Here is a 27,731-nt window from a genome sequence, read left to right as displayed (position 1 = left end):
AATGTTATTAAAAATCTTATTTTATAACATAGGGTTCTGTGTGTGTCTCATCTCAGGGTCTGGCTCTGCCTGCACTGGGCTTGGGTGGCCTTCCCAAAACCAGGCTACTCTTCTGATACTGGCCTAAGAAACATCTTATCCCATCTCCAAAACTCATGTATTTATTTCATCTCGAATTTGTTCCATGTCCCTGGCTTATTGTTTCATTGCTGTTAAAATTGCTTACCTAGCCTGGACTAGTCTGCAATAATGTAAAGGGTCATTCATATCCCAATGAGGATCACTGAAGGCCAGTGAACAGTGACCCATTCTTCAGTGGTTAATTTAATCACTTTCTCCTTTTCACGTTTTGTCAATAGCTCATCCATGTATTCAAAATCAACTTGGATTCCATTGTTTGCAAATATTTTCCATTTTCTTTATTACAGCTTTTGGTTCCTCCTCAAAGGAAGGACTGCCTTTCTTAAAACCTTCCATGTCGGTAGGGGTAAATAGTCGATGTTGCCTGATATTAATTAGTTTGTGATCATGATTGAATGTTGGCACTTCACACAACGGGGAAAAGCTAGTATCATTGCCTTTTTGTGGTTTTTGTTTAGTTGTTTTGGTTGCAGTGATTGTTTTGTCATTGGTGTTAGAAGCAGTATTAGTGGTATAAGCACCAATAAAGCCAATTGTTAGGTACTTGACATAGGTTTCACAAGGAGTGTGGTACAAGGGGTCCTGTGTCTTAGGTCCTTAACTTCTCAAGTCTCACACTAGGTTTAAGTCCTTTTTTTATTGGCATAGAAGTTTCAACAATCTTAGTAGGATTGGTTTCTCTTTTTGACCTGTGTGCTCTTTTGGCACCATTCTGGTTCTGGTTAAAATGTACTTCTGTGGCACTGTGTAGAGCATCAGCTCTGTGCACCTTTTTGTTCCCATTTCTTTGAATAAGACATATGTACTAATTCCCATAATATATAAATACTAATGGTAGTTTCAGTAGTCTAAGGCTTTTTGGGCTTATTTACAGTTAGAACTAATGGACATAGAAAATCTACACTCATACAACAATCTAGAACCTTTCAGTTTAGTTAGATGATGTGCCTAAGAAAATTAAATTGCATGTGCAATTATAAGAAATGTGCTATAATTCAAAAATACATATCTTCTAATAATCGGTGACAATCAAAAAAATTTTTTTACAATCAGTAGTGTTACTTAAGGAGGGGTAGAATATAAAGGTTCTTACCCAAGAATTTAGATGCATTTTATCTTACCTTAGCCATGGTCCACAGTGTGAATGCAAAAAGAGGTATAAAACCAATAAAACATTGAAGAAAATAAAAAAATGTCCACAAAAAAGTCACAAAATACAAAGCAAGTCAATGCAGGTCATTAATACAGGTCACTAATACAGTTTTTCTGTGAGGTAATATAGGTATAAAGAAAATTCCAAACATTCAAATTTCCACAAATACAAGTTTCCCAAATACAAGTTGTTATGGACTTCCATAAAGGCACAAATAAAGATAAGAGTCAAATACAGGATGGCACAAATCAATCAAGGGGATAGACAAATTCTTCTTTTTTTGCTATGTTTAAGGGGAGACAAAACTGAAAAGGGTTAATAGCAGCAAAACAACAAATGCAATAGAGTTTTAAGGGGCACCACCTTCTGCCCCATGTTGAGGGGTTGAGGAGTCTTTTTCAAGAGGTTTGCACAGTGTCTTGTACCTTTTTTTAAAACCCTTCCCTTCCATCTTAGAATCAATAATGTGTTGGTTCCTAGAAAGAAGAGCAGTAAGGACTAGGCAAATGAGGGTTAAGTAGCTTGCCCATAGTCACACGGCTAGAAAGTGTCTGGGGCCAGATCTGAATCTAGGACTTCTAGGCCTGGCTCTCAATCCACTGAGCCACCTAGCTACCTCCCAGTACCTTGCACTTTGTGGGTACTTAATAAATGTTTTCTGGATAAATGATTCAGTATCACCAAAATAATACAATTAACTCAGAATGTTGTAGCTTTGTAAAATGTATAAGATTCTGTCTTCAAAAATAGTTTGTGAAGAAGGTAGAACATGCATTCTCGTATCCCCATTCTACTGATGAAGAAACTAAGGGGTTAAGTGACGGGCCCATGGTTAGTTACACAGCTAGCAAGCCTCAGAATTAGGATTCATCATCGATCTCTTCAGTGTCTTGCTACTCTATTGTGCTACAATGTGCATTATCATCCTCATTTTAAAAAATTCATTGAGTGTAAGAATACTGTGTAATTTAATCAAAATTGCAACATTGAAGAAAAACAAGGGTAAGCACCAAGAATGTTCTTCCTTATTAATGACTAGTTGACATTGCCATGTTTATTCCCATAAGTTAGAAAAAAGTTGTGTATATTGCCTAATAAACATTGCAGGATTTAGATTTGTCAAAAATAAGATTGAGTATAGATTGATGATTTCCTTTATGATAGAATTCTTTTCTTTACAGGAGTTTTCATGGTATTCTTAAAAAAAAAAAGTCCCATATATTTTAAATGTCTTATTGACAAAAAATTCAAGTCTCATTAAAATTTATTTAGGGATAAAGCTAATCTGTGCGTATTTTCCATGTTGTTCTTAGTAAGTGGTCTAATAATTATATTGAAATGTACACATACACAAATACATAGGAGTTATATTTATAAAATGACAATCGGCCCAAGGGATCTATAAGGTCTCCCTACCCCCTTGATACGTGCTATGATCTTGTACCCATTTGGAAGCTACTTGAAAGCGGCACTAGAAGAAATCTTCCTTGACTTTGCATGACTCTAACTTAGCTCCGTATGATGTACTCTACCTCTCATCTCTGCTTCTGGAGTTTACTAATGAATGCTTATCAGTTTTTGTTTTTAGGCGAGCTCATGATGGTACTCGGGGATTAATCATTTACTTTACATTAGTCAGTACCTTCCAGCCATTCCCAAATTATTTAGTTTTGAATGATTAACCAGTTAATTACTCATGTTCTTGCTTAAAAAAAAGTGAAATCTGTACCCAAAAGCTTTCTGGTGCATGCTATGCGTCATTATGGCTATTTTCATAGTTTGTTTTAATGTTTATCTTCTGCCCTAATATCAATTCAAAGACAAAAGAATGTTAAAGGCTAAACAATTGGGGTTAAGTGACTTGCCCAGGGTCACATAGCTAGGAAGTGGCTGAGGTCTTATTTGAACCTTCCTGACTCCTAGGCCTGGTGTTTTTTCCACTAAGCTACCTAGATGTCCCATATAGTTTATTAACTATACATAATCATGTTATTCCTTGCATCTGAAGGTTTTTACAGAACATTTTAGAATTCCTTAACACTTTATAGACAAAAACTAAACAAAAAATTGTGAGGATGTGAAAATAATTGTGTGCGTAGAACTTTGGAGAAAAGATCTAAAAAGTAGTTTTTATACAGCCTATGATGTGTTTGGCTTAACTAATATTTATACAAAGATAATAGTTCCTCTCTCCATCTCCTTATTTATTTTTGACCTTCTTTTTACATTTTGAGTTCCAGATTCTTTACCTCTCTTTTGCCCATCTCCCACCTAAGGAGAAGGCAAGCAAAATGAAATCAATTATACATGCAAAATTTTGCAAAATACATTTGCTTATTAGCCATATCTCAAAAAAAAAATAAAAGTAGAGAAGAACGAGCAGATTATATTTCAGTTTGCACTTGAGTTCACCATTTTTCATCATGAGCCTTTGGAATTGTCTTGGATCATTGTTATAGATCACAATAACCAAGCCTTTCACAGTTGATCATTATTGTACCATTGCTGTTACTGTCACAATAATCTCCTGGTTCCATGCAATTTACTTTGTACCAGTTCATACAGTAAAAGAATATTTCAAGTTAGAATTATATTATGTTAATAGTTGAAAAGGGACCAATAGAGATCATACAATTCCACCCTTCATGTTGTGAGTCAGAAAAATGGGATGAGATTAAGCCCCAAATCACAAAGTGAATTAATGAGAGGATCTATAACAGAGGATCTATAACAGATCTATAACTTGTTTTTAGGCTGTGTGAAGCCCATAATATTTTTGGATGTGACCAGAACCACATTAACATGACATTTCTGTCAGAATTTAAAGTGTTGATGTATTAACTTTTTAAAAAAGATGTAAACATGTGTTGTCTTCTAAGTCAATATGTGGCTCATAGGGATACATATATATGTTGTAACGGTCCCTTGTTTTACTTGAGTTTGACACTACTGGCCTAGAACATGGTTCAATCAATTATATGATAGCAAGTTTATCTTTGGAACCCAATAAAATAAGTCACGATCTTTGTAGTTATGAAAGATTTCTAAGCAAATATCACTCATCTGACTATTTTAGTGACTTTGCTATGGTTTATAATTGTGTTGTAACAATTGAATGTGGATTTCTCTCCATAGTTTAGAACTTGTAGTTGAAACTATGCTTTGCACAAATTAATATATGTATTTATGAATCCACTTTAAGAAAAAGAGGAGTAAACCTGTATGGCTCAAGTGACAGGGTGTAGTGGCATAGGGAACTCTCCAAGGAAACAAGGAAGAAGGATTGACTAAATATATTCTATATTAGAACTGTTCTTTAGACATTTAAAAATTTAATACATAATAGTGACAAATAAAATTCCTTTAATTACTATATTAATGCTAACCTTAACCCTAGACATAACCTAGTTTTATCTAACTTCAAATAGAACATTTTTTACTTGTGAGCATAAATCTTTACAACTGGTAACACTTGACTCCTTACTTCCAAACTGAAAAAGAATTAATCTTATTTTGAAATTATTTTGGATGCTTAAAAGTGGTATTGTTTCCTATAAATTTATCAAGAGTTTATTGTAAACTATGGTTATTTTATTTGCCTTATTTTGAATTATCTATGTAAAGACATATTTTACATCTTTTCATTTAGATCTGGTTTATTTAACCTAAGCTTGATTGAAGACCATCAAAAATTTTTCCATAGATAAACTGTTTACTTAAGTACCTTAAGAGGAGCTACAACCAATCAGTAAACATTTAAGTACCTTAAGAGGAGCTACAGTCAATCAGTAAACATCTAGCTGTATGCTAGATGCTTGCTATTATACAATTTATTATGAGGGTTATTTTGCTTTTAAATATTTCATCCTTGGAGAGAGAACTTTAATCAATATTAAGGTGCTTCATGACAAATTAGTAATTCTGTTTGTTATGATACTCTTAAAAATGGACTCATTTTAGGGTAAATTTGAATATTAATTAAATTCTCTTTTTTTTAAAGGTCCATTATTAGAAGAAAAATAGATTTGAGAGCTATTAAAGTTAATTGTAATTGATGTACTATAGAGATAAACTTTGATTTAGAACAAGTCACATTGCCTGGCAATGTTTTTCACTTTAATGGCAAGTTTTTCAAAATACAACTAATTGTAGGACCTGACAAATTCAGTGATAATGATAATACCAAATTTCATAATCCAAATATTTTTATTGGGCTTTGCTAATTGTAAAGAACCAAGCAAATTCTTGAACAAATATCACAGAGTAGTTATTATATGATATTAATTTACAGTAAACAAATGAGATTTGATTTTTCCAATTTATAAGACCGTATTCAGACATTAAATGGAAAAAATTATTTTTAAAGGTTTTTTCAACCTTACAAGATTTTTAAAAAAGTGAGCCCTTTACAATTTACATGTTTCACTTTGACAAAAGAATTTCAGATATTTTTGCATGCCATGTCCTGTCACTTTGTCTAAAATGAGAACTAATTTAATAAAATAATTTTTCTTCAAAATTAAAAACAAGTTCCTTCCTCTAAGACTGATTTTTATCACAATTGGCAGTTTTCGGAAACAAACAAGCTTTATGCATAAACCCAATTTTCCTGTTGATTATAGATTGAAGCAACTTAACTGCTAGTAGCCTAATCATAAGTCTGAACAAAAAATATACTATTACTTACTGAATTGTTTGGTTTTACTATCTAACCTTGGCAGCTTTACCTTAAAGACTTTCTTTAAGCTAGATTTCTTCCTAAGACATGGAGTCTTCCTGTTTTTAAAAGCGATCTGAATGTCAGCTGGTTTAGTGGATTGCATAGATTGTTTAAATAAACACATCTCAGTTATATTCCATTTTCTGTATGATTTTTCTAGTAGGCTGAATTGAAAATCAGATATGTTCCTGCTTTGGATATTAGAAAGAGATAGTTTGGCTCTTTGTTGTTAACATGGTATGAGCTTCAAAAATTGCTTACTTCACCCTTGGGGAATCTGGTCCTGCCTGTTGGAGTCCCATCCTTTAACCTAAAATAGTATAATTTTCATTGGAGCTAGCCAATAACAGGAAGTGCTTATTTGACTTCTTCCATAGAGTAGTATTGGCCCAGGTATACATACAGTGTTTTTTCTAAAAGAGAAAATTTATATTTAAATGAGAAATCCATGTATGTATTAAATGAATTTACTTTGTTTTGGGCAAAAATTATAAAGTAGCTAAATAATTTATGAATAAATAAATGTAAGAATGTAAGAAAAGCGATTTTACATGGAAGTGATCTTGTGATTGTATTTATTTTAAAAGTTTGAATTTAGCCATATTATGGAATCTTTTCAGGATACTTATGTGAATGAGCATTCTATTTGGTGAAGTAAGTGGAGGGCACTGGATCTTATATCAAAGTAAATGTGTTTTATACCTAACATTTTTGTAAAGTGAGAACAGTTATGAGAAGTAAGTAAATAGTAATTATATAAGATGTAATTTAGCATTTTAATATTATTTTTATCCTGTCTTCTCAGTTACTCCAAAAAAATATGGGTATGCTTGTATATGTTAGGTAAATGGACATCTTTGCTTATTATATTGCAAAAATCAAAACAGTTAAAAAAAGCTTTTCAAAACTGGGACATGTGCTTCAAAAGCAAATAATGAGAGAAAAAATCAAATACTGTATGGCTCATGTAGGAAGAAAACAAAAATGTTAAAAATGTGTATATTTCACAATCACAGAGGTAAAGTATAGAGGCTACTTTCCAAAAAATAAGATTCATTTCCTTTTTAACTTTCCATGATCTGCAGTGTGAGTGCAAATGAGGTAGATAAAGCAATAATACATTCATGAAAATAGAAAAAGATTAGAAATGGCACAAAATGCTACAAAAGGCACATCAGGTCAATATAGGTCATTAATACAGATTTTCTTTTTTTGAGGTAGTATATGTGTTATCCCACAAGAGTAATTTGTTCAAGTACAAGGATCATCAAATAAAGTGCGACAAAATAGTACAAATCCAGCAATGAAGAAGTATCATCACAATCAATGGTCAAATACAACCAGTAGAAGTAATTATTCATTATCAGCAGATGTTTGAATCCATAAGTCCCATTCCCGAATTTTAATGGCTGTTGGTATAGTTAGTAGGATTTGGAATGATCTATCATAAGCAGGTTCAGTGGACTCAGTCTCTTTGAAATTCTTTATGTACACACTATCTCTTGGGTTTAAATCATGAAGTGAGAAGTCTATGGGGCCTGCCTGAACAGCAGCTCCAGAGTCTTGGATTTCTTGTGATGTTGTTTGTAATTGTTTGATATATGTGGCAATGGTTGTATCCCCTCCTAACAACGAAGTATAGGTAGCGGTAAATGGTTGTTTCTGAATAGGTGGATGTCCAAATAGCATCTCAAATGGTGAGATGTGTAAATTATCTCTGGGTCTGCTTCTGAGATAAAATAGGGCCAGAGGTAGAATTTTGGGCCATTTTAAATGAGTCTCTGTGCACAATTTGCCAATCATACTTTGAAGTTTTTTTTTTTTTTATTAATTCTTTCAATTTGGCCCCTGCTCTGGGGATGATATGGTGTATGAAATTTAGGAGTTATCCCCAAACATGAATAAATTTGCAATAAGACCAAATCAGTAAAATGAGTTCCTTTATCCAAATATGTGTTGGTAGGCTGAAACAAGGAATACTTTCTTTCAAAAGGACGTTGGCAACAAAAGCCACTGTGGCCCAAGCAGTAAGAAATGCTTCAGGCCACCTGGTCAGTTGATCAACTGTGACCAGACAAAATTTATACTGTTCTGCTTTTGGCATAGAGATAAAATCAATTTGTAAATACTCAAACAGTGTGTGAGAAGAAGACCACCAAAGGCTTTTCCATGAAAGGCATATTGATTAGAAGCCTAGCAGGTAGGACAAACTATCTAGTTGGGAGGCAATTGTTATTCCAGGTGCTATCCATACTCTTTTAAGAATCTACAATACCCTGGGTACCAAAATGACCATGTTTATGGATGGAGTGACATTTTTGACAAATTTGATTATAGAAAGCTCTAGGAAGCAGGGGTTTGCCGTCTGAGGATGCCCATACTCTATTAATGTTTTGCTTCAAATTTTTGCTTCCATTTTCCCACTTCCTTATCATTATAGGAAAGGGATAGATCCAAATCATCAGTAATTATTAGTGGCAAAATTAATTCAGGTTTTTCTAAGGCTTCTAGTTTGGCTGCAAGATCTGCTTGATTATTTCCCCTGGAGACAGGGTCAGTGCCATCTGTGTGTGCAGAGCAGTGAATGACAGCTATGGCTTCGGGGAGCTGGATGGCAGAAAGAAGTTCAGTATTGAGGTTTGTATTGGCAATACATTTTTTAGTTGATGTTAGGAATCCCCTCTAAAGCCATAGCATGCTAACAGTGTGACATATGCCAAAAGTGGAAAGGGAGTCTGTGTAAATTGTGACTCTCTTATCCTTTGCAATGATACAGACATCTTTCAAAGCTGTGAGTTCTGTACCTTATGTGCTTACATTTGAAGGTAAGGAAGCTGACCACAGAGTATCAAATTCAGTAACTACCATAGCTCCTATATAGCACACGCCATCCCTCATAAATGAAGAACCACCTGTAAATATTAAATCCGAATTATCCAAAGGGGTGTCTAGTAAATCATTACGAGGTGTATCAGCAATGGACATTAAAGATATACAATCGTGTAATGGTTCTCCAGAAGTTGGCAAATTGGGGAGCAAGGTTGTAGGATTAAGAACTCAACAGCATCTCAGTGTGAGATGTTCATTATTCAATAGGGTTATCTCATACCTCCTAATCCTTTGATCAGTAATGCCTGTGTCCTATATCTTAATAACAGTGCCTCAAACTTGTGTGGGCACATTATGGTCAGAGGGCATCCCATTACTAGATCAGCAGATTTGGTTACTAATAAAGCTGTGGCAGCTACTCCTCTAAGTCAAGTTGGTGCTCCTGAACCTACTGGATACAGCTGGGCCAAATAATAGGCTACCAGGCATTGAGCAGGTCCCCAAAGTTGAGTTAGAACACCTGAAGCTACCTCTTTCTGTTCATGGACATATACGGTAAATAGTTTATCGTAATTTGTGATGCCTAGAGCAGGGGCAGACAGGATAGCCTGTTTTAAATTTGAAAGCTGTTAGGTGTTGCGTTTCCAATTTAAGTGGTTCAGGGACCGAGTTTTTCATAATACAAGGGGCTTAGTGATTTCCCCATAACAAGGGAGTGATCCACTGCCGACAAAATCCTTTTGCTCCAAGAATTGGCCTCAATCTCTTTTTAGTGGTAGGAGCACTTAATTTTTGGAAACTTTCAATATTTTTAGGAGAAATTAAATGGGACACAGGAGTTAAAATGAAAACTAAATATTGTACTTTGGGAGACACCTCTGAACTTTGTCTTTAGAGACCTTGTGGCCTCTCTTATGTAGCTCTAAAGGGAGGTGTTTGCTATCCTCTTTGCAAGCTTCAGCATTTGGTGAAGCCAAGAGCAAATCATCCATATATTGCATTAAATGGCTGTATTTAAATTTAATGGCATCTTTATCAGTAGTTAAGATTTGTGTAAACAAAGTCTGGCTGTCTGAACCCTTGAGGCAAATGAGCCCAGGTCCACTGGGAACCCTTCTAGGTGAAAACAAAGATATTCCTGGAATCCTCATGTATAGGTATAGAAAAGAAAGCTGAGCACAAGTCTACTACTGTAAAGTATGTAGCTATGCTAGGAATAGAAGAAATAATAGTATTTATGTTGGAAACTATAGGGTGTCTGTTTATAATGTGATTGTTCACAGCCCTCAAATCCTGGATAAAATGATAGAGATGTTTGCCATTTGACACCAATTTTGGCTTTTTAACAGGCAGGAAGGGTGCATTATATTCAGATTTTCAGGGACTTATGATACCTTGATCAATTAGTGAATGTATTACAGGGTTAATGCCCTGAATTGCCTTCTTTGAGAGAGGGTACTGAGGAATGAAGGTGGGTTAGATTTTGTTTTAATTTGAACAGGGACAGCCAATTTAAGTAGGCCAACATCAGAAGATGATGTGGTCCAGAGAGACTCAGGTATATCAGTGGAGATCTCCTTCATCTCATGAGTGTGTGAAAGAAGTACAGGGAGCAAAGTTAAGGATTCCTCAGGCAATTCCAGTGACATAGAGCCATCTGGAGAGCAAGTTATTGTGGCTCTAAGCTTGCAATGAAATCACTTGGAGTTGAGGCTGATAAAAGAATCTGATTGAACTGACAATGTGATGAGTGTAAAGACTGACTTCCTTCTTTGCCCTTTCTGGAGGCGTGAGCCTCTGGGAAAGGCCCTTCATCTTGAGACTCCTTTCCCTTGTCTGGGGCCTTAGAATTACTACTTGGGTCAGAGGGAGCCAGAGTGCTCGCTCTCTCTCTCTCTCTCTCTCTCTCTCTCTCTCTCTCTCTCTCTCTCTCTCTCTCTCTCTCTCTCTCTCTCTCTCTCTCTTTTCCTCTCTTCCTGTTTCTCTCCCTCTCTCTTCTTCTGTCCCTGTCTCCCTCCCCCTTCCCCTTTTCTCTCTTCCTGAATATCTTCCCTCTATTATAAAAATAAACTACCATAAATTCCGTTCTGACTTTAGTAATTAATTTTTGGGATTTAGTAATTAAATCCCTGGGGACCAATTAAATATTCAGTCCAACCATAAAATTTAACATTTGTATAATCTTGTATAGTCCTCAGGATTATTCTAGTCCCAATGAGGGTCTTTCTGAGGCCATTTAATTGTGCCCCACTCCTCACTAGTAATATTAATGACTTTATCCTCTTCCCTCTTAGTACTTCATCTGATATGTATTCAAAAATCAATCCATGTTGGATTGAACTGCCTACAAATAGTTTGTCTTTTTGATCACTGCTACAGGATCCTCCTCAAATGAAGGGGTGCTCTGCTTAAATCCTTCCATATCTTGTGGGGTAAATGGTCTGTGGTGTCTAATAGTTACTTATTCTTTGTTCTGGCTTTTAGGTTTAGTTTGCTTATTGGAATTAGTAGAAGCAGTGGCTGTCATTGTAGCGGTGGTAGAAGCAGGTTTAATAGACTTAGTTAGAATTTTCATTTTGTTTGGAAATAGTTTCAGTCAGTTGTGTGATAAAATCCTTCAGATACACTAATCTATGGTTTCAGCCATCCATAGTAGTTCTTGGAACATAAAATAAGGCATATATGTATTTTAAAAATAGCTTTTTATTATCAATTTAACATTCTATCTGTACTTTAAACTTAGCTCAATACCAAGTTTATGTTCTCCCTTAAACTTGTTCTTCCTACTTAACCATTTCTACCTTGACATTTTAAATTCTTTCTCCCTCATTTTTTGCATATTAATATACTAATCACTGCTAATTCTAGGCTCTGCAGATATCTGATATCTGTCTTCTCTATTGGCACTGTTTTCATTACCACCAACATAGATTTTTTCAGTAGCTTCCCAACAGTTTGTGCTCCAACTAATATTACTTTCTGATCTATAAGCACATTTTTTTACTATCTTGCTTCATTTCCCCATTTCATGTACTTATGTTCCTTATGCTTAGGATCTCCTCTTGTATCTGTATCTTCTTTTTTGGCCTATTGAATTCTTCAAAGTCCAGCTCAAATGACATATTATCCATGAAGCCTCCCTTGAGCAGGGAAGTTGGTAATGAATTTTATTACCTAGTCTATCTACTGTATGTCTGTCTATCCATATACATCTGTCTATCTGTATGCATACATGTGCACATGCATGCTTTATAATTATCTATAAAGGTGCCACATTCCTTCCAGATTACAAGTTCCTTGAGGGATCATATCCATGTCTTATCTTAACATTTTATCTTTTCTAAAACTTAACATAGTTATCTATGCAGAGTAGTTAATAAAAGTTTGTTGATATGTTTTAAGTATCTTTAAAAACTATTTATTTTCTTCAGTTCCTGAATATTTTGAATCATGTGAAAGTATTTTACATAACTTCATTTTTGTCCTTTAAAAAGTGGTAGTCATCTTTCAGTGAGAAAATTATGTAATGTGGAAACATTTCTTTATGATAATATTACTCATTTTTTCTTTAAGTTTGTTTAATTAATTTAGAATACTTTTCTGTAGTTACATGATTCATATTCTTTCTCTCCCCTCCTCCCAACCCCCTTCCATAGCCAATGAACAACTCCACTGGGTTTTACATGTATCACTGATCAAAACCCATTTCCATATTATGATAATATTACTATTAAAAGTCTAATGAAAACTTTGAAAAACTGCTAGATTCAAGCAATTAGTGCAGAAAACATCATTCAATGACTTCCAAGCATCTTTTTAGTTGCAATCCTATTGCATTATTGAAAGAGTTTGACTTTACATTGATATGTTTTTGTGATTTACTTTATTGAACACTAGTATCAAATAGGAGAAATTACTCATTTATATCATTTCCCATTTTATTATAATGCCTTAAATCATCAATTCCATGAAAATATTTTTTTCTTGGTCAACTTTTTAAGACATAAATATTTCTCTTTTTCAATAAAATTGTATAACTGGCATTCTCTTTTTACTCTCACTCAAAGGTGTCATTAATTTATGGGTATGTGATCCCCTGTTCATATTAATTTTCTGAACAATTTTCCCAAGAAGTTACTAAAGTAGGAGGGAAACTAGTTTTTGGAAGCTTAATATTCAGTCTGCATGCTAAATTAAGCTCAAATATTTGCTCTTATTGTGTATTTAGTTAAATATTGCGAATAAAATTTCTAAGGGGGAAATGTTGCATGTACAACTCAAATAACTCAAAAATTTGGCTCTAGGCACAGAAGTTTAAATTATTCATGATATTTGACTCACAGTATATTATATTTTCTCTTAAATGCTGAAAATGATACCCTTCTTAAAGTGATAGAAAGCTCTGCAATTCAATTATGTAGGTATTTTTGTGAGATATACATAAGAAAGGGTGCTACACTTAGGCAAACAAAAAGATGTCAAATACAAGGGGATGTAGTAGAATACTCTGAATGTGGAATTAGGAAGATATGTGTTCTAATCCCACCTCTGCCAATTGCTCTATAACCCTGGGTGACTCTACAATGTTGCTAAATTTCTTTCCCTATTTGTGAAATGGTGATAAGAATACATGCCCTACCTACTTCACAGGGTTATGGTCAGGCACAGATGAACATGTATGAAGTTCTCTGCACATGTTAAAACACTATGTAATTGACAGTAATTATTGTGTTACTTTTAGAAATCTTAATTTATAGCAAATAGAAGCTCTCAAGAATCTAATGTCATAATAATTATTAATACAGTATGGTTTGGCCAGGGACACAGGGAGATGTAGGATTTTTTTGGAAGGGTATTCCCCGCTGTCATCATGCAGTTCAAGAAATGATTTTGAAAGTGCCTGCTTTATGCTGCGACCTTGGAACAAAGACAAAAATTATAGTTCATGGCTTTAAGAGCTTATATTCTTCTGGGGTGATACATATGCCCAGGTCAATAAATTTATTATGTAATTTTGCTTAGTTGGTAGAACATAACAACAATTGACCAGTAGCACTTTAAAATTTAGAAAGTACTTTACGTATAATATTTTAATTTCTATTACTATATAAGTGAGAACTCTTTTGGCCACTTAAATATTGAAATGTGTACACAAATACATAGAATAACCTTTAACAATATTAAATCAATATGACTTTGGAAAGTGAAGTTTATTGGTAAAATCAAAATGAGGAGAACTTCTTTTCTACACTTATTAGTATGAGCAGTAAACTAGATGAGTTCTACAATTCTCTTAAGAATTTGCTTTACATACATAAAGGGTAAAAAGAAATCTTACAGAATTTCTAAAATCCATGATTAATAGATAAAAACTTTATATATGTATATATACATATACATATATATTTATATATATTTTAAACCCTTACCTTCTGTCTTGGAATCAATACTGTGTATTGGTTCCAAAGCAGAAGAGTGGTAAGGGCTAGGCAATGGGGATCAAGTGACTTGCCCAGGGTCACACAGCTGGGAAGTGTCTGAGGCAAGACTTGAACCTAGGACCTCCCGTCTCTAGGCCTGGCTCTCAATCCACTGAGCTACCCAGCTGCCCCCAGCAATATATATTTTTGAATGACTTACTTGATTATAAGCCTGTTTGAAAACCATGTCTTATTTTTATTTTCTAGATTGGCAAATAAACAAGATAAAGAAGGAGCATTAGCAGAAGCAGATGTAATTGAATGTTTGTCTCTAGAAAAACTTGTCAATGAACATAAATGTCATTGTCAAATAGTAAGTTTCTCCATCTCTCATTCTATCTTTCCTAATTATTTTATATTTAGCTTTTTTATTTCTATGAAAAATGCTAAATAGGCTTATTAGACAACAGTCATATGTAGATACTATAATTCGGACAAATCATGTTTTCTCGATTTCTTGGTGTTAATGAATGCTATAACATTTGTTTTCCATTAAATTAACTTCTACAAACTGTCACATCAGTACTATAAAATTTTTTTTAATTTCAGTTTTTTACTGGTTAGAGCTTATAATTATGCTCTATAAAATATGCTATACATTGCACTGACTTTTCCATAAACAAGGAAAAATTTATAAATACAGTTCAATAGCATTTACTAATCTATGCCATTTGACCTTTCTTTCCTTTTAGGTCTTTATTCTAAGTGAAATCACAATTATGGTTTTAAAAATTATTTTCATTTAAAAAATAGAATGTAGGAAAATTTTAGTGTTGAATAGTATGTAAAGGGATCCAATATAGGTCTGGTACCACAAAATGAACATTCAGGCTTTAAGATACGTCAATGTTGAAGTATCAGTCTTCTTGCCTGGAGATACCTCCTGGGCCCAGAGAGTGTGCCACTGACTGAGTGACTGGGAGGGGAAGGAGGGAGAGAGAGAGACAGACAGAGAGAGAGACAGAGAGAGAGAGAGAGAGAGAGAGAGAGGAGAGAGAGAGAGAGAGAGAGAGAGAGAGAGAGAGACAGAGAGAGAGAGAGAAAGAGAGAGAGAGAGAGAGAGAGAGAGAGAGAGAGAGAGAGAGAGAGAGAGAGAGAGAGAGAGACACAGGGAGAGAGAGAGAGAGAGAGAGACAGAGACAGAGACAGAGAAAGAGACAGAGACAGAGAGAGACAGACAGACAGACAGAGGGAGAGAGAGAGAGAGACAGACAGAAAGAGACAGACAGAGAGAGACAGACAGACAGAGGGAGAGAGAGAGAGACAGAGGGAGAGAGAGGGAGAGAAAGGGAGGGAGGAGAGGGCGGAGAGAGACTTAATTTTTTAAAATTAAAAATGTAAGTAGAAACTTTTAGTGTTTTCTTTCCACATTCGGGTGAACATACCTAGCTTCAAAGATCTAGACCAGTATAATATTTGTTATTATAAATAGCATATGAAAGTTGTCAATTGAAATACGTGTCCCATAAATCTTATTGCTACTAAAGCTATGAAAACTTAAAATTACATTGACTTCAGTATTTCCTATATTTCAGTTCCTTTTGTACAAATATAAATATGATGGCAATAGTAATAATTACTGACATATACATTGTGGTTTAATTATAAAGTATATTACAGACATTCAGTTAAGCTGAGGTAATGGATACAGTGCTAGACTTGGAATCAGGAAAACCCGGGTTTGAATCCTGCCCCAAACACTTTCTAGTTGTGTGACTTAATCTTTCTGGATCTCAGTTACCTCATCTGCAAAATGAGTGGTTTGGATGTGATGATCCCAAAAGTCCCTTCCAACTCTAAATGTGTAATCCTGTAAGCAGTACATTTTTTAAGTTAGACGAAAAGCTATATTCTTTCTTATCTTATTTTAAAAGTGCCGTCTCTGATATTGGTAAATGTCTTATATTTCGTATCTAGGTAGTCATTGTTTTTACCATTTACCATTAAACACTTATAAACATGTTTTCAGGAATCCTGTTCAGCAGTCATGGGTTATGGGAAGAAAATTGACAAGTCCATAACAAAAGGGCTTTATTGGTTGTTGCATAGCATTGCAAATGACTTTGATACTTTACATGAGCGCATCAAAAAAGACACAACTGAGCAACGAGCTCTTGAGCAACAAGAGAAACTGGAGCGAGCTGCACGAGTGAAGAAGATACGAGAAGAAAGGTACTGACTAGTTCAAACACATAGCCAATGGATCACGTGTCAAAATCACCAAAATTATGGGAGTAATTTATATTTGTTATTTTTATCCATTCAGTTTCCTCTTTCTGTATGAAGGAAGCCACTGGGTAAGAACTTATAATTTCTATAGATCTTTTGCAAATGCAAATGTGGATGATGTATTTATAATACTACTTGTAACATAATACAGTTATTATACAAATATTATAGACAAATTTACACAAAGATCAACTTTTTTTGCTTATAACCCTTCATTATCATTAGTTTTGTGTTTTTGTCTATCCTTTTTGTCACCTTTGAGACAAAGTGAATTTTCTGAGGAATTGTTAGACCAAAATCTGTTAATCTACTTTTCTGGTGTGGAAAGGTAAGAAAAATTGTACTAAAAAAAATACCATCTGAATAAAACACTTAAGGTTTAAATTATTAAATGCAAGATTAAAAATGAATACCTTTTTATTTTTAAGCAACACATCAACATAAACATAAGTTGAAATTTAAAATGTGAAGAAAAATGCATATGGTATTCTATTTAACCTATGTATCTGTCTCTCTTACTGTCAAGGGAGAAAAGGAAATTTAAAAGAAGGTGGCACAAGAAGGGGTAATTGTCCTCTCCTTCCTTACTTGGAGAGTAAAAAAAAGGTGGCATGGACCTAAAAGGAATGGTAGAGATCACGATAGGGTGGAGCTACTAGGTTATGAGCCTCCTTAGTGTTGATCAGAAACCAGGAAAAGATCAGTTTTGACCACAGAGCGATAGATCCATGTTTTCAAAATCTATGGTAATACTATTCTCTGATGATAATTTTTCCTACAAGTCACGTATTGACTTGATCCTCAGGAAGAAGTGTTTGTAGAGTATAGCTTTCTTACTTTTTCTTTTCCTGAGAAAGCAAGGCATATAGTAATGTCCTTATTTTCGGAGAGTATTTAAAATGCCATCATTTTACATGTCTTATTGATAATTGATAAATAATATGCCAATGAGAATATTAATTAATTTTCATAGAAATCTTGAATTATTTTTACTTTATTCAAGGTATTTTATGTATTTCATTTTAAAAATCCTGAATATTGTATTATATTCAAAGTACAAAATAAGAGTATTATGTACAGATTAAACTTGGACAAGTTCTGTCATAAGGAAAAAGTTGTATTCATATTGCTGAGATTCTTTGAGTAACTTTTTTTTTCCTACTTCACACAAAGCAAGCATTTTGATGAGCAATTTTCATGGGGAAAAAAATCATTTATCAGTAGTTTTTTTCAAAGTTTTTTTTTTGTTCTTCCTCTCAAAAAACTACAGACCATTTGGGAGACAATGTTCCCTGTAACATTCCCCCCCGCCCCCTTTTTTTCCTTTTCCTGTTGCCTCATGCAGACCCAAACCTACTTGTGTTCCAAGGCCCCTTCTGGTGAGCAGAGCCTCCATAATGACCAAAACCTAGCTTTAAATTTGTGAGTGATACAGAAACTTTTTGTTTTCTAGCATTTAGTCTCATTGATCTGTTATTCATTTCTAGCTTACTTGGAAAATGCTATTTTTAGTGTTATGTTCATAGATATAGCTGATTATATTTTTTAAATGACTCTTAAATGAATAACTTGAAAAATGAGATCAAATTAAGGTGTGGCCTGAAAGGTTATTAGTCATGTTTTCCTTATATCATTAAACAATAATCAGCTTCTGACCCTTGATGATATTATGTTATAGCCATGATCCAGAGCTAACATACTCTTTAAAATGTTCTCTTTTATATTCTTGACTATTTCAAGAATGTTTAATCACCCTTCATATAGTTATCATTTGCTCTACATTAGAGATACAGTAAATATGCCATTGATACCTACTTTTCCAGAGTATTGCTTTATTTTATTTACATAACATAAAGGCCCTTTTATTGTTGTGCAGGAATACAACTATTATGTAGTGGTTTAAACATGTGAGTTCTAATGATGTATCTTTTTTTCCTTATGTTTTCTGTTATTTAAGTATGTAAGCAAATTCTATCTAGGTACGCATGTTCTCTATTTTTACATAAATATATTCAAGAAAAAGGCAAGAAACAGGTCAAATAAAGGAGTAATTATCATCTAGCATGTCAAAAAATCAGCTATCTCATAAAGAAGGAGATAAAGATTTTGGGGAAAATGTTCTTTGAATTTTCTATACCTAAGGCAGACTTTTTTTTTTTTAAACACTGGGAAAAATGGTAAACAAAAATCATTGTCATTTGGAATAAATAATGCTTTTAAAAAACCTATGATCTTATTGAGGTTGGAAGTCAGTCCAAGATTTCCCATACCAAATTGCACTTAAATTAAAAAAACAACAATCCATCAACAAATGTTTGTTTATAAGCTACTTAGGCTCTATGATAGGTGCTGGGCCAAAAACCAAAACAATCCCTTACATTTTCAGGGAACTTAGATTCTATTGCAAGAAACAGCATGTTCAAGTATAAGTCAGTAAACACATGTCATACACTAAGTAATTTTAGTAGAATACTAGCAATTAAGGGAATCAGAAAATACCTCACATAGAAGGTATCATTTGAGCTTAACTAAAAAGGAACCCAGAGATTCTGAACAGCAGAAGTGAAGAGGAGCTGTATTTAAGCCTAGGGGACAGCTTACACCAGTGATGGCAAACCTTTTAGAGACTCAGTGCCCAAACTGCAACCTTCATGCAGCAGTGAGCCCCTGCCTTATCCCAGACAGGGGAGGGAGGAAGCGCTCCTATTGGGCTACTGGGCCAATGGGAGGGGGAAATAAGGAATGTTGTCTTCAGGCTTGTGGAGAGAGGGAGGGGAGCAGCCCCTCCAGCATGCACACCATAGACTCGCCAACATGGGCCTAGGCAAAGGCAAGAAAACAAGTGAGAAATAATCATATACAAAGAGATTTCATGGTTGAGGCTAGAATAGTGTTTGGAGTCCTGAAAGGGACTTAGCAGAGGTCAATCACATATAACTTTTATGGTGAATTGTTTGCATTTTAAACAATTTAGCTTCTTTAGAAATTACTTGGCATGAGTTAAGACTTTTTGGTGACAGATTTCTTTTTGGCTTCTTCACCTAACAGAGAACGAAAGGAGAAAGAGCTTGAGGGATATGCCAAACATAGTGAATCTGAAGCGGATGCCGAGCCAATTGTCAACCCCTTTAAGCCCATAAATGCAGTAATCAAGGAGGTATGGACGATGACAAGCACAATTTTTGTCTTTAAACCAAAGTCCATAAGCAGTGGGAGGAATGTGGAAGGAAAGCCAGAGAAAGAGTTACTAAAAGATACATGATATATATCTGGTGGATGAATAACCAATCTGATTTTCTCCCCCAGTCCTGGACTTGGTGTGGTGTAATGCTAATAAAAAGCTGGTCTGAAAGCCACGAAGACGACCTAGATTTCACGTTTTGTCTCTGTCATGTACTAACTCTGTGATTCTGGGCAAATCACTTAACTTTATACCACGTAGGCAGCTTTGAAGGATTCCAAGTTACAGAAGAGGAGCTGCCCTGCACAGGCACTAACTCCTTACTCAGTGGGAGATCCGTGTACCAGTGAAATAAGTTACAAGCCCAGAATCTGTCCCCAGGAACGTGGAAGATAGTTGTCAGAAAGAGATGAGAATTAAGTGAACCAAAATGAGGGCATGAATGTAATGAATATGAACCATTGCCATCATTTCTTTCATTTCAGAATATGTTAATTCTTGTTGTATCTATTCAGGTACTCTGGGTCTCTTCCTTCCCTCCACCTTGCTATTATATTCTCATTGTTATAGCATAGAGATGCACTTTAGACTGTAAACTATTTTCTGACTACTTTCTGAGTATATGTTCCAAGTGACTATAAATACTGTGTCTGAGTATCCTCATGTAAATATAATTTTTAGTTGTCTGAATTTTGTACCAAAATTAATTTTGGAATTTCATTCTTATTCAGAAGTGTGTCTCTGTGAGAGAGAGAGAGAGAGAGAGAGAGAAGAGGCGGAGAGGAAGGGAGAGAGACAGTGGGGGTGGGTGGGATACGTGTGCTAGTTTTCTGTTTCTAGGTAGATTGCTCATCTAGCTAAATTGTTGCTTCTGCTTGTGCAGATGATTTGCTAAAATCTTCCTCATTGCTTCATGACAGTTTCCCACTGGGCAACAAGTACTGATTGATTCTTCCTCAGTAGATCTGTTGCTGAAATGTGTAGGCAGTTCAGAAAAGAAACATGTATATCTGAGTTTCCTTAGTTACCTAGAATATTCAGTTGTTCAGACACCAGAGCATTTATTAGTGTTGGTGTTTTTTTTCTGATTGCTCTAGTTACATTTTCTTTAACAATGTTCTTGTTTGCAAATATGAGTAAAATAATGTATATCACATACAACCCAATTTCTGTTAAATATTATGTTCATTTTTATGTTTATTTGAAAATATACAGAAGGAATATTAAAGCATTCTGTACTTGGTTACATAAATTTATTTGTGTGAGTAGTTTGGAAATGGTAAGATTTATTGTGGTAAATGATATTATAAAGCAATCTGCCAATCCATACAGATCGACTAGCATGACCCTTTCCACAAAACATGCTACATTGTACCACAGTATAAAGAAATGAAACATTACTTGAGAATATGGTGAACTAGGCTCTATTTTAAAAATTCAGAATGAACATTGATGTGGTGAAATTACACCTTGTGTGTTTATAATAACATTTCTTATTAGATCATACATTAAAAAGGGAAACCATGTATACCTTATTTTTCAGTTGTAAACCTTCCAAATTCTCTTTTTATACATTGAAGAAGTCTGTGTTTTAGTTTTATGTTGTCTGAATTTTTCTTCCTAAAACTTTGTTTCTTTTTTAAAAAATCACTTATTAAAAAAATCTAATGTTTTTTCAAAACTGTTTTGTGAAAGAAAAACTACTTCTTAGAATTTTATGTTGGGTTATTGTAACAATGTGGAGCCTTGTTTTTTCACTTTCTTGTTAAAATGTTAACATTTTTAAAAGGCTCCAATTTTACAATGGTTATTTTAAGATTTCCTGCTTTAAATTTTTGGAACTACATTAAACACATTGTGATGGTAAAGATGCTATGCTTTGTTTTTGTTAGAATGAAAAAAAAATTGAAAAAGAGAAAAAGAGGCAGATGATGGAAAAAGATAGGGACAGCATTCCTCTGAAAAAACCTAGCACAGAACAGGAACAAATGGAGACCCAGAGCCATATCAGCTCCAGCAACCAAAAACACAGTGATATTGGATTAATAGACACTTGTAAGGAGGCATTAACACAGCAGTTGGAGGAGAAGAAAGATGTGACAGAACAACAGCCCTCTGAAAGCCTTGACTCTGGTGATAACTCAGGTGAAAGAGTACTTACTGTTTTTGTTATGAAATAAGAGCTACAATACCTCTAAACAAATCTGTCTAATGTTTTCTTTCCAAGGCTTTTCCTTCAAACTGTTTGGATCTTTGTATACTACTTATTTGACACTTATTTAATTTTTTTTCATTTAATTCATAATTGAATTCATTTGAATTAATTTCCCAAAAGCTTAATGATGGTCTGCTATGTATAGAGCATTGGACTAGGTTTAGGGAAGCTAAAAATTTGTCAAAACACTATCCCTAGGGGCAGGTAGGTAGAATGCCAGGCCTGGAGTCAGGAGGTTCTGGGCTCAAATTTGGCCTCAGGCACTTTCTAAGCTGTGTGACCCTGAGCAAGTCACTTAACCCCAGTTGCCTAACCCTTACTGCTCTTCTGCCTTGGAACCCTTATTCAATATAAATTCTAAGACAAAAGGTAAAAGTTTTTTTAAAAAGACTCTCCCTGCCATAACAGCATCTTATATATGTCGAGATAACTGTAATATTCAGTTACGGGTAAGGATCATAACATTCTTGAATTTCAGAAGTGGAAGGCATGCCTAGTTTATCTGTACTAACAATTCTTGAACAGGAGGAACTAGTTCTACCACATCTCCAACACGGTTTAATCCAGCTTCCAAATGAACACCTTTACTATTGAGGAGCACATGATTCCTTTTTTGAAAGATTCTCATTTGAAGGAAGCGCTTCCCTAATTCCAAAATTGGGTTTTCTAACTTTTATCCATTGTTTATATTTTCTGTAATAAATTCAAGTCTTTTCTTCTCCTGGCTAAGCATATGTAGTTGTTTTGTTTTTTTAAATTACTGTAATTTTTTAGTGGAACTTGTACATTACTACAGAAAATATTCCATTCAATATTTCCATTCTTACATTTGTTTTCATGGAGATAGAGCACTGTGGGTTTTCAGGAATCCTCAATCCTTGTCATTAACCGTCAGTCTCAGGGGCATTTTTTTTTGTTTTTTAATCTTTTTTATTAGCTTACTTTTCCCCCTTGGTAATAATAAAACCTGCATTTCAAAAGCATTCCTATCATTAGGCATATTTAATGTTATTCAACATAGCCTAGATGAAAAGTGAACTAGCTTTTTGCCCCGCTCCTGTATAATGCTAAAATGACTGGCTTTTAAATGTTCTTTTTGAATTGGTTGTTGGTTTGTCTAGCATGATAAATCAATTGTACTGATTCAGAAACGGTTCCTTTCCTGGTTAATGGTGTGGCTTCATAGTATTAAGAGTGTCAAGGAAGTTGATAATGCTTAAGGAAATTCTCAAAACTTCATTAATTCTTTCCATTAGTCAAGCAACAAATATTTGTTAAGTAACTACTATGCCAAAAAGGCTATGCTAGGCAACAGGACATAAAAAACTGACATGTCTCTGCCTGCATAGAGCTTACATTATATCGGGGAGACATGCAATCATATGTACAATAAATACAAAGTAATTTGGAAGGGACAAGGCAAGTGAGGAAGGCACGATTGCTTGGAGAGAAGAGGAAAGGTTTTATATAGAAAGTATTACTTTAGCCACGTTCTGAGGGAAACTAGGGATTTTTAGAAGTGCAGATGAAGAAAGAGTACATTCCCGGCATGGAGTGAGCAAGTTGTGTAGGGCTTTAACTGTCAAAGAGAGGACTTTGGGATTTATTGAAGAGGTGACTTTGGCAGCTATGTGGAAGATGGATTGGAAAGGGGGAGAAAAGTTGGAAAGACTTAGTGCTTTTGCAATAGTCCAAGCAGTTAGTGGCAGGACTAGGGTGTGAATAGAAGGAAAAGAATATATATAAGAGATGCAATAGAAGAGAACTGACAGATCTGATAACTAGTTGGATAGGGCAAGAGGTAGTAGACCTTGATAGAGACAGACGAGTAGTTTTTGAAAGACATGTGGAGAGAGATGGCAAAGAGCAGACATGTCAAAGTTGGGACCTGCATTGTGGCAAACAATTCCAGATTGTTGCCAACAAAATTAAAATATAATTGGGGAATGTTTAATTAGATGAATAAAAATGTAATGCAGTGAGAAATAAATATAAGGCCACTAGCAATCCAGGAATCTTTTTCTATTTAAGTTTGACATCACTGGCACAGAGTGTGCTTATTTAACAGTTCACATTTTGCAGAAAGAATTATGTATTCTACTATATGAGTTAGAAATCACTTATGCTATCTTGATGCCTCATTGTATCTAGGTGATTATGAATTTAGAGAGGCTCTGGGAAATCTTGCCAAACTGGTGATAAATTGTGGACTGTCACTTTAACCTCCTTTCTTTTTTTTAACAGTTACTAGATTGGTAGATTGGGAGTTCCCACACTGTACACCTGGGTTTTTAACAGCTGCTTTCATATTCTTTCATAATATCCTGGTTGAAGGAAGAGATCTGGATTTGCTCATAGGGTGCGATTGTGTGAATTCAGAACTTTTTGAAATATCAACATCAAAGATACTGATTGAGGATTAATACCAGCCTGGAAGGTTATCTCCAGTGCTCTGACCTTAGCCTTGTCAATTCACCATTTCTATTAAGACCTTAAAGACATCTATGGAATGCATATCAGGTGTAGATAACAAGCTAATATTACAAAATAGATCCATAATGATCTCAGTAAAGATGACATTTTCAACAAGTATGACTGGAAAGACATACTTGGATTCAGAATATAAATAAGAAGTTCAAGAGTTTGGGGGTATTTTGTGTTTTTTTTTTTATTAAATACCTTGGGGCTTTGGGTAGACTGAGCTTAGTTTGAGTTAGTAGTCACACCAAAAAAGAGAAGAATGTTTTAGGCTGCATCAGAAAAGCATAATGTTATAACAAGGGCAGTTCACTCTAGTTTAGTTAGACTGCATTTTGAATATCGTTCAGTTCCAAGTGTCATTTTTGTTTTAAAAGACTGAGTTTCCCCCATCTTACCCAGTCAGGAAGCACAGGGACTGCTCATATATGGGCTGGATACCGCACTGCAGCTCAGAACTCCCAAACTTAAGAGCCCCACAATCTCAGCTCTCTCCCACCCCTTCTCCCCACCTTCCCTAGATGGGATGACAGGTGTATCAGTTTAAAAGTTGGCGCATTCTTCCTTGTAAGACAGCCAGAAAAATGAGAAGTACTAAAATCTCATCACACAGAAGTCCACTGAATGAGTGATGATTGTTGTTTAGCTTAGACAACAGAAGATATGGGAAGAATTGGGTGATCTCTGTTTTCAAACATTTGTGTAGGATAGGCATGTGTCTTGTCATGCTTAACCTAAGACGACAATATTAGGGAGCTGCCAGTCAGGGGTAGATTTGGGGCTGATAATCATCTACCATAACAGATTGAAATCCTCCTGTACCTTAGTGAGCTACTCTGTCCAAATTTAATTCATCACCTAGTATCCAACTCTGTAGCAAAGAACCTTTCCAAACTTAGTAGGGTAGACTTCAGAGACAGAAAGCCTCTTGTAAGCCCTGAACTAAAACTTTTCTAGTTTAGCCGGACCTAGCAGAATTTGTATTTTTTAAAATAATTTTGAGGCCACCTCCTCATCCTGATGATGTATAAGAATAAGATAGAGTAAGAATATTAATAACCTGGACTTTTAAAAAGTTACTCATCTTCCTATGTTATAATTTTTGTCATGTCAGTTAATTTATCTTTCACATAATATTTATATCCCTTGTAGGTCTAAATAGAAAGAAAAATAAGAGGCTCAGGTTTAAAAGGAATAATAACATGATAGTACCAATTAATACGGAGGAATCTGAACCAAGGAGTCCACGAACATCCCCATCTAAAACGCCTGGTAAGTAATTGGGGGGGAAAATTTTTTCATTTATTTATTTATTTGTTACCAACACATTTTTTGACAATTTCTGAGTCCTAAATTAGCAGGTTTTCACTTTTGTCCATAAAGTTTCAGTCATGGTAACTCTTGCACACAATCTTTATGCTCCTACTGAGAGTAGGAAAATAACTTTGTTTTTCCTTCATGTTTTCTTTTAAAGGTCTGTACACAGATTGCTATACAAAATGATAAATTGCTGAGTTGAGCTACCTTACAATACTGTTTTTCACACTCGTTCAGTTAGGTAGACTTGCATGTATAATTTTGACATTTATTGCATTATATTTTTTTAAGCAACTCCTTAAAGTATCTGATTCTTAATTTATAGTATTATTGTGATTCCAAAATTATTAAACTTGAAGTGTATAGATTTCCTTTAACATTTTTATTAGTACTCTTTATTTAAATTTGAAAGCTATTTCTTATTAATGCTGTGGTTTCCCCTTTATTACATAAATTTGATATATAAATAATGAACGTAAGTGCCTTTAATTAAAAATACTACTAGAAAACATTTAAAAGCGATATAAAGAGATCTAGAATGATCATTAGTTTTTATTTGGCCATTACATTTATTAATAATTTCTAATGAAACAAGGACACTCACGGCAGACCTGCAACTTGATAGCATTGTGATCTTTTTGAATGTTTTTGTTTTCCTTCAGTTGGCTGGGGAACCCCCAAAATCACTAGACTTCCAAAAGTTGAACCTCTTGGTGAAATACGTCAAAATGGTAATGCAAAAAGATCATTATTTGATGTCTCATCTCTTCCTTCCAGCCATTTTTACACATACCAAGTCAATGAACTGATATTTTATTTTTTCAAACCTGTTTTCTTATTATTTCCCCCAAATTTTATTTTATTACCCCCTTTTAAAAACATTGATGTCTTTATAGTTTATTAAAGTGCAATTGTAAAAAATATTTTAGCTATCATTTGCCCATCATAATTAATCCAATAATGATGGCAAAGAAAAAGAATAGTCTTTAAGTGTTTGAAATGGAAAATAAGACCTTATTTAATGGTAACATGAAAAAATCTCAAGTTTTCTTTATATACTAAATAACTGTGCCACATGAGTCTTCTTATGTAAATAAGGATCTTGAATACAAATATTAATATAAAGTTCTAGTAAAAAGAAGTTCAGGAATTAGGAATTAAACTCTGAAGGTCTAATAAAGGATTATGATCTTCCTATACCCACTAAATTGAATGTCCACATATTTAGTTAAATACATGTGCTGAATGGGCATGAAGTTGTCACATTCTATAATTTGATGCATATTGAACTTTGGAAATAATTTATTTTTTAAAATGTGAATCAGGTAAGACACACAAGATACAACATTTTTTTAAATTAACTTCAATCTGAAGGCTTGCCAGGTATTAATCAGGAAATGACTAGAGCTTAAAACAGTAGTGTGAAATTTTAAAAAGAGAATGGTATAGAGATTGATAGTGTATCTACCACACTATTTAAATAAAAAGTCCTTTTTTCTCAACTCAGTACTAATTTTTTTTTTTAACCCTTACCTTCCATCTTGGAGTCAATTGGCTCCAAGGCAAAAGAATGGTAAGGGCAGGCAATGGGGGTTAAGTGACCTGCCCAGGGTCACACAGCTGGGAAGTGTCTGAGGCCAGATTTGAACCTAGGATCAGTGCTAATTTTTTAGGTGAAATTACCTTTTGATGGTCTAAATAATTATCCTTTTCATACTTCAGTACTAATACACTTTTTTTTTCTTTGAGATTTTTTTTCAGTGTCCTCCCATAAATCTTCCACAGAGTCCAGTCGATATTTCTTTTTCTAGGATCTTTAAATTTGGGCACTAGTGTAAGCATTCACACTGTCTATGTTCTCATTATAAGACAAGCTTATATTCTTTTCTGATCATACATCTTCTGGATAATATTTTTTGTACTTTTGCATTGGAATCATTCTGTAGATTATGTGTGCCCACCATATAACAAGGATTTATTAAACATCG

General features: G+C 34.4%; 1 protein-coding gene across 3 annotated transcripts in view; it reads left to right on the top strand.

The window, feature by feature from the left end:
* Positions 1-27,731, top strand: part of ARL13B (ADP ribosylation factor like GTPase 13B) — a 69,845-nt gene that overhangs the window by 31,510 nt on the left and 10,604 nt on the right. For 2 of the 3 annotated variants that reach the window (XM_007500790.3, XM_056807002.1), the window contains exons 4-9: positions 14,531-14,636; positions 16,293-16,495; positions 19,601-19,709; positions 21,626-21,878; positions 25,579-25,698; positions 26,406-26,474. In XM_007500790.3, coding sequence (XP_007500852.2) covers positions 14,531-14,636; positions 16,293-16,495; positions 19,601-19,709; positions 21,626-21,878; positions 25,579-25,698; positions 26,406-26,474 — 860 coding nt within the window. The remainder of the gene's footprint in view (positions 1-14,530; positions 14,637-16,292; positions 16,496-19,600; positions 19,710-21,625; positions 21,879-25,578; positions 25,699-26,405; positions 26,475-27,731) is intronic. The other variant, XM_007500791.3, reaches the window with a different exon arrangement.

The sequence above is a fragment of the Monodelphis domestica genome, chromosome 8 (assembly GCF_027887165.1).
Source record: "Monodelphis domestica isolate mMonDom1 chromosome 8, mMonDom1.pri, whole genome shotgun sequence".
Classification (NCBI taxonomy): Eukaryota; Metazoa; Chordata; class Mammalia; order Didelphimorphia; family Didelphidae; genus Monodelphis; species Monodelphis domestica.
Note: the sequence above shows the minus strand (reverse complement) of the source record. Positions and strands in the feature narration are given on the sequence as shown.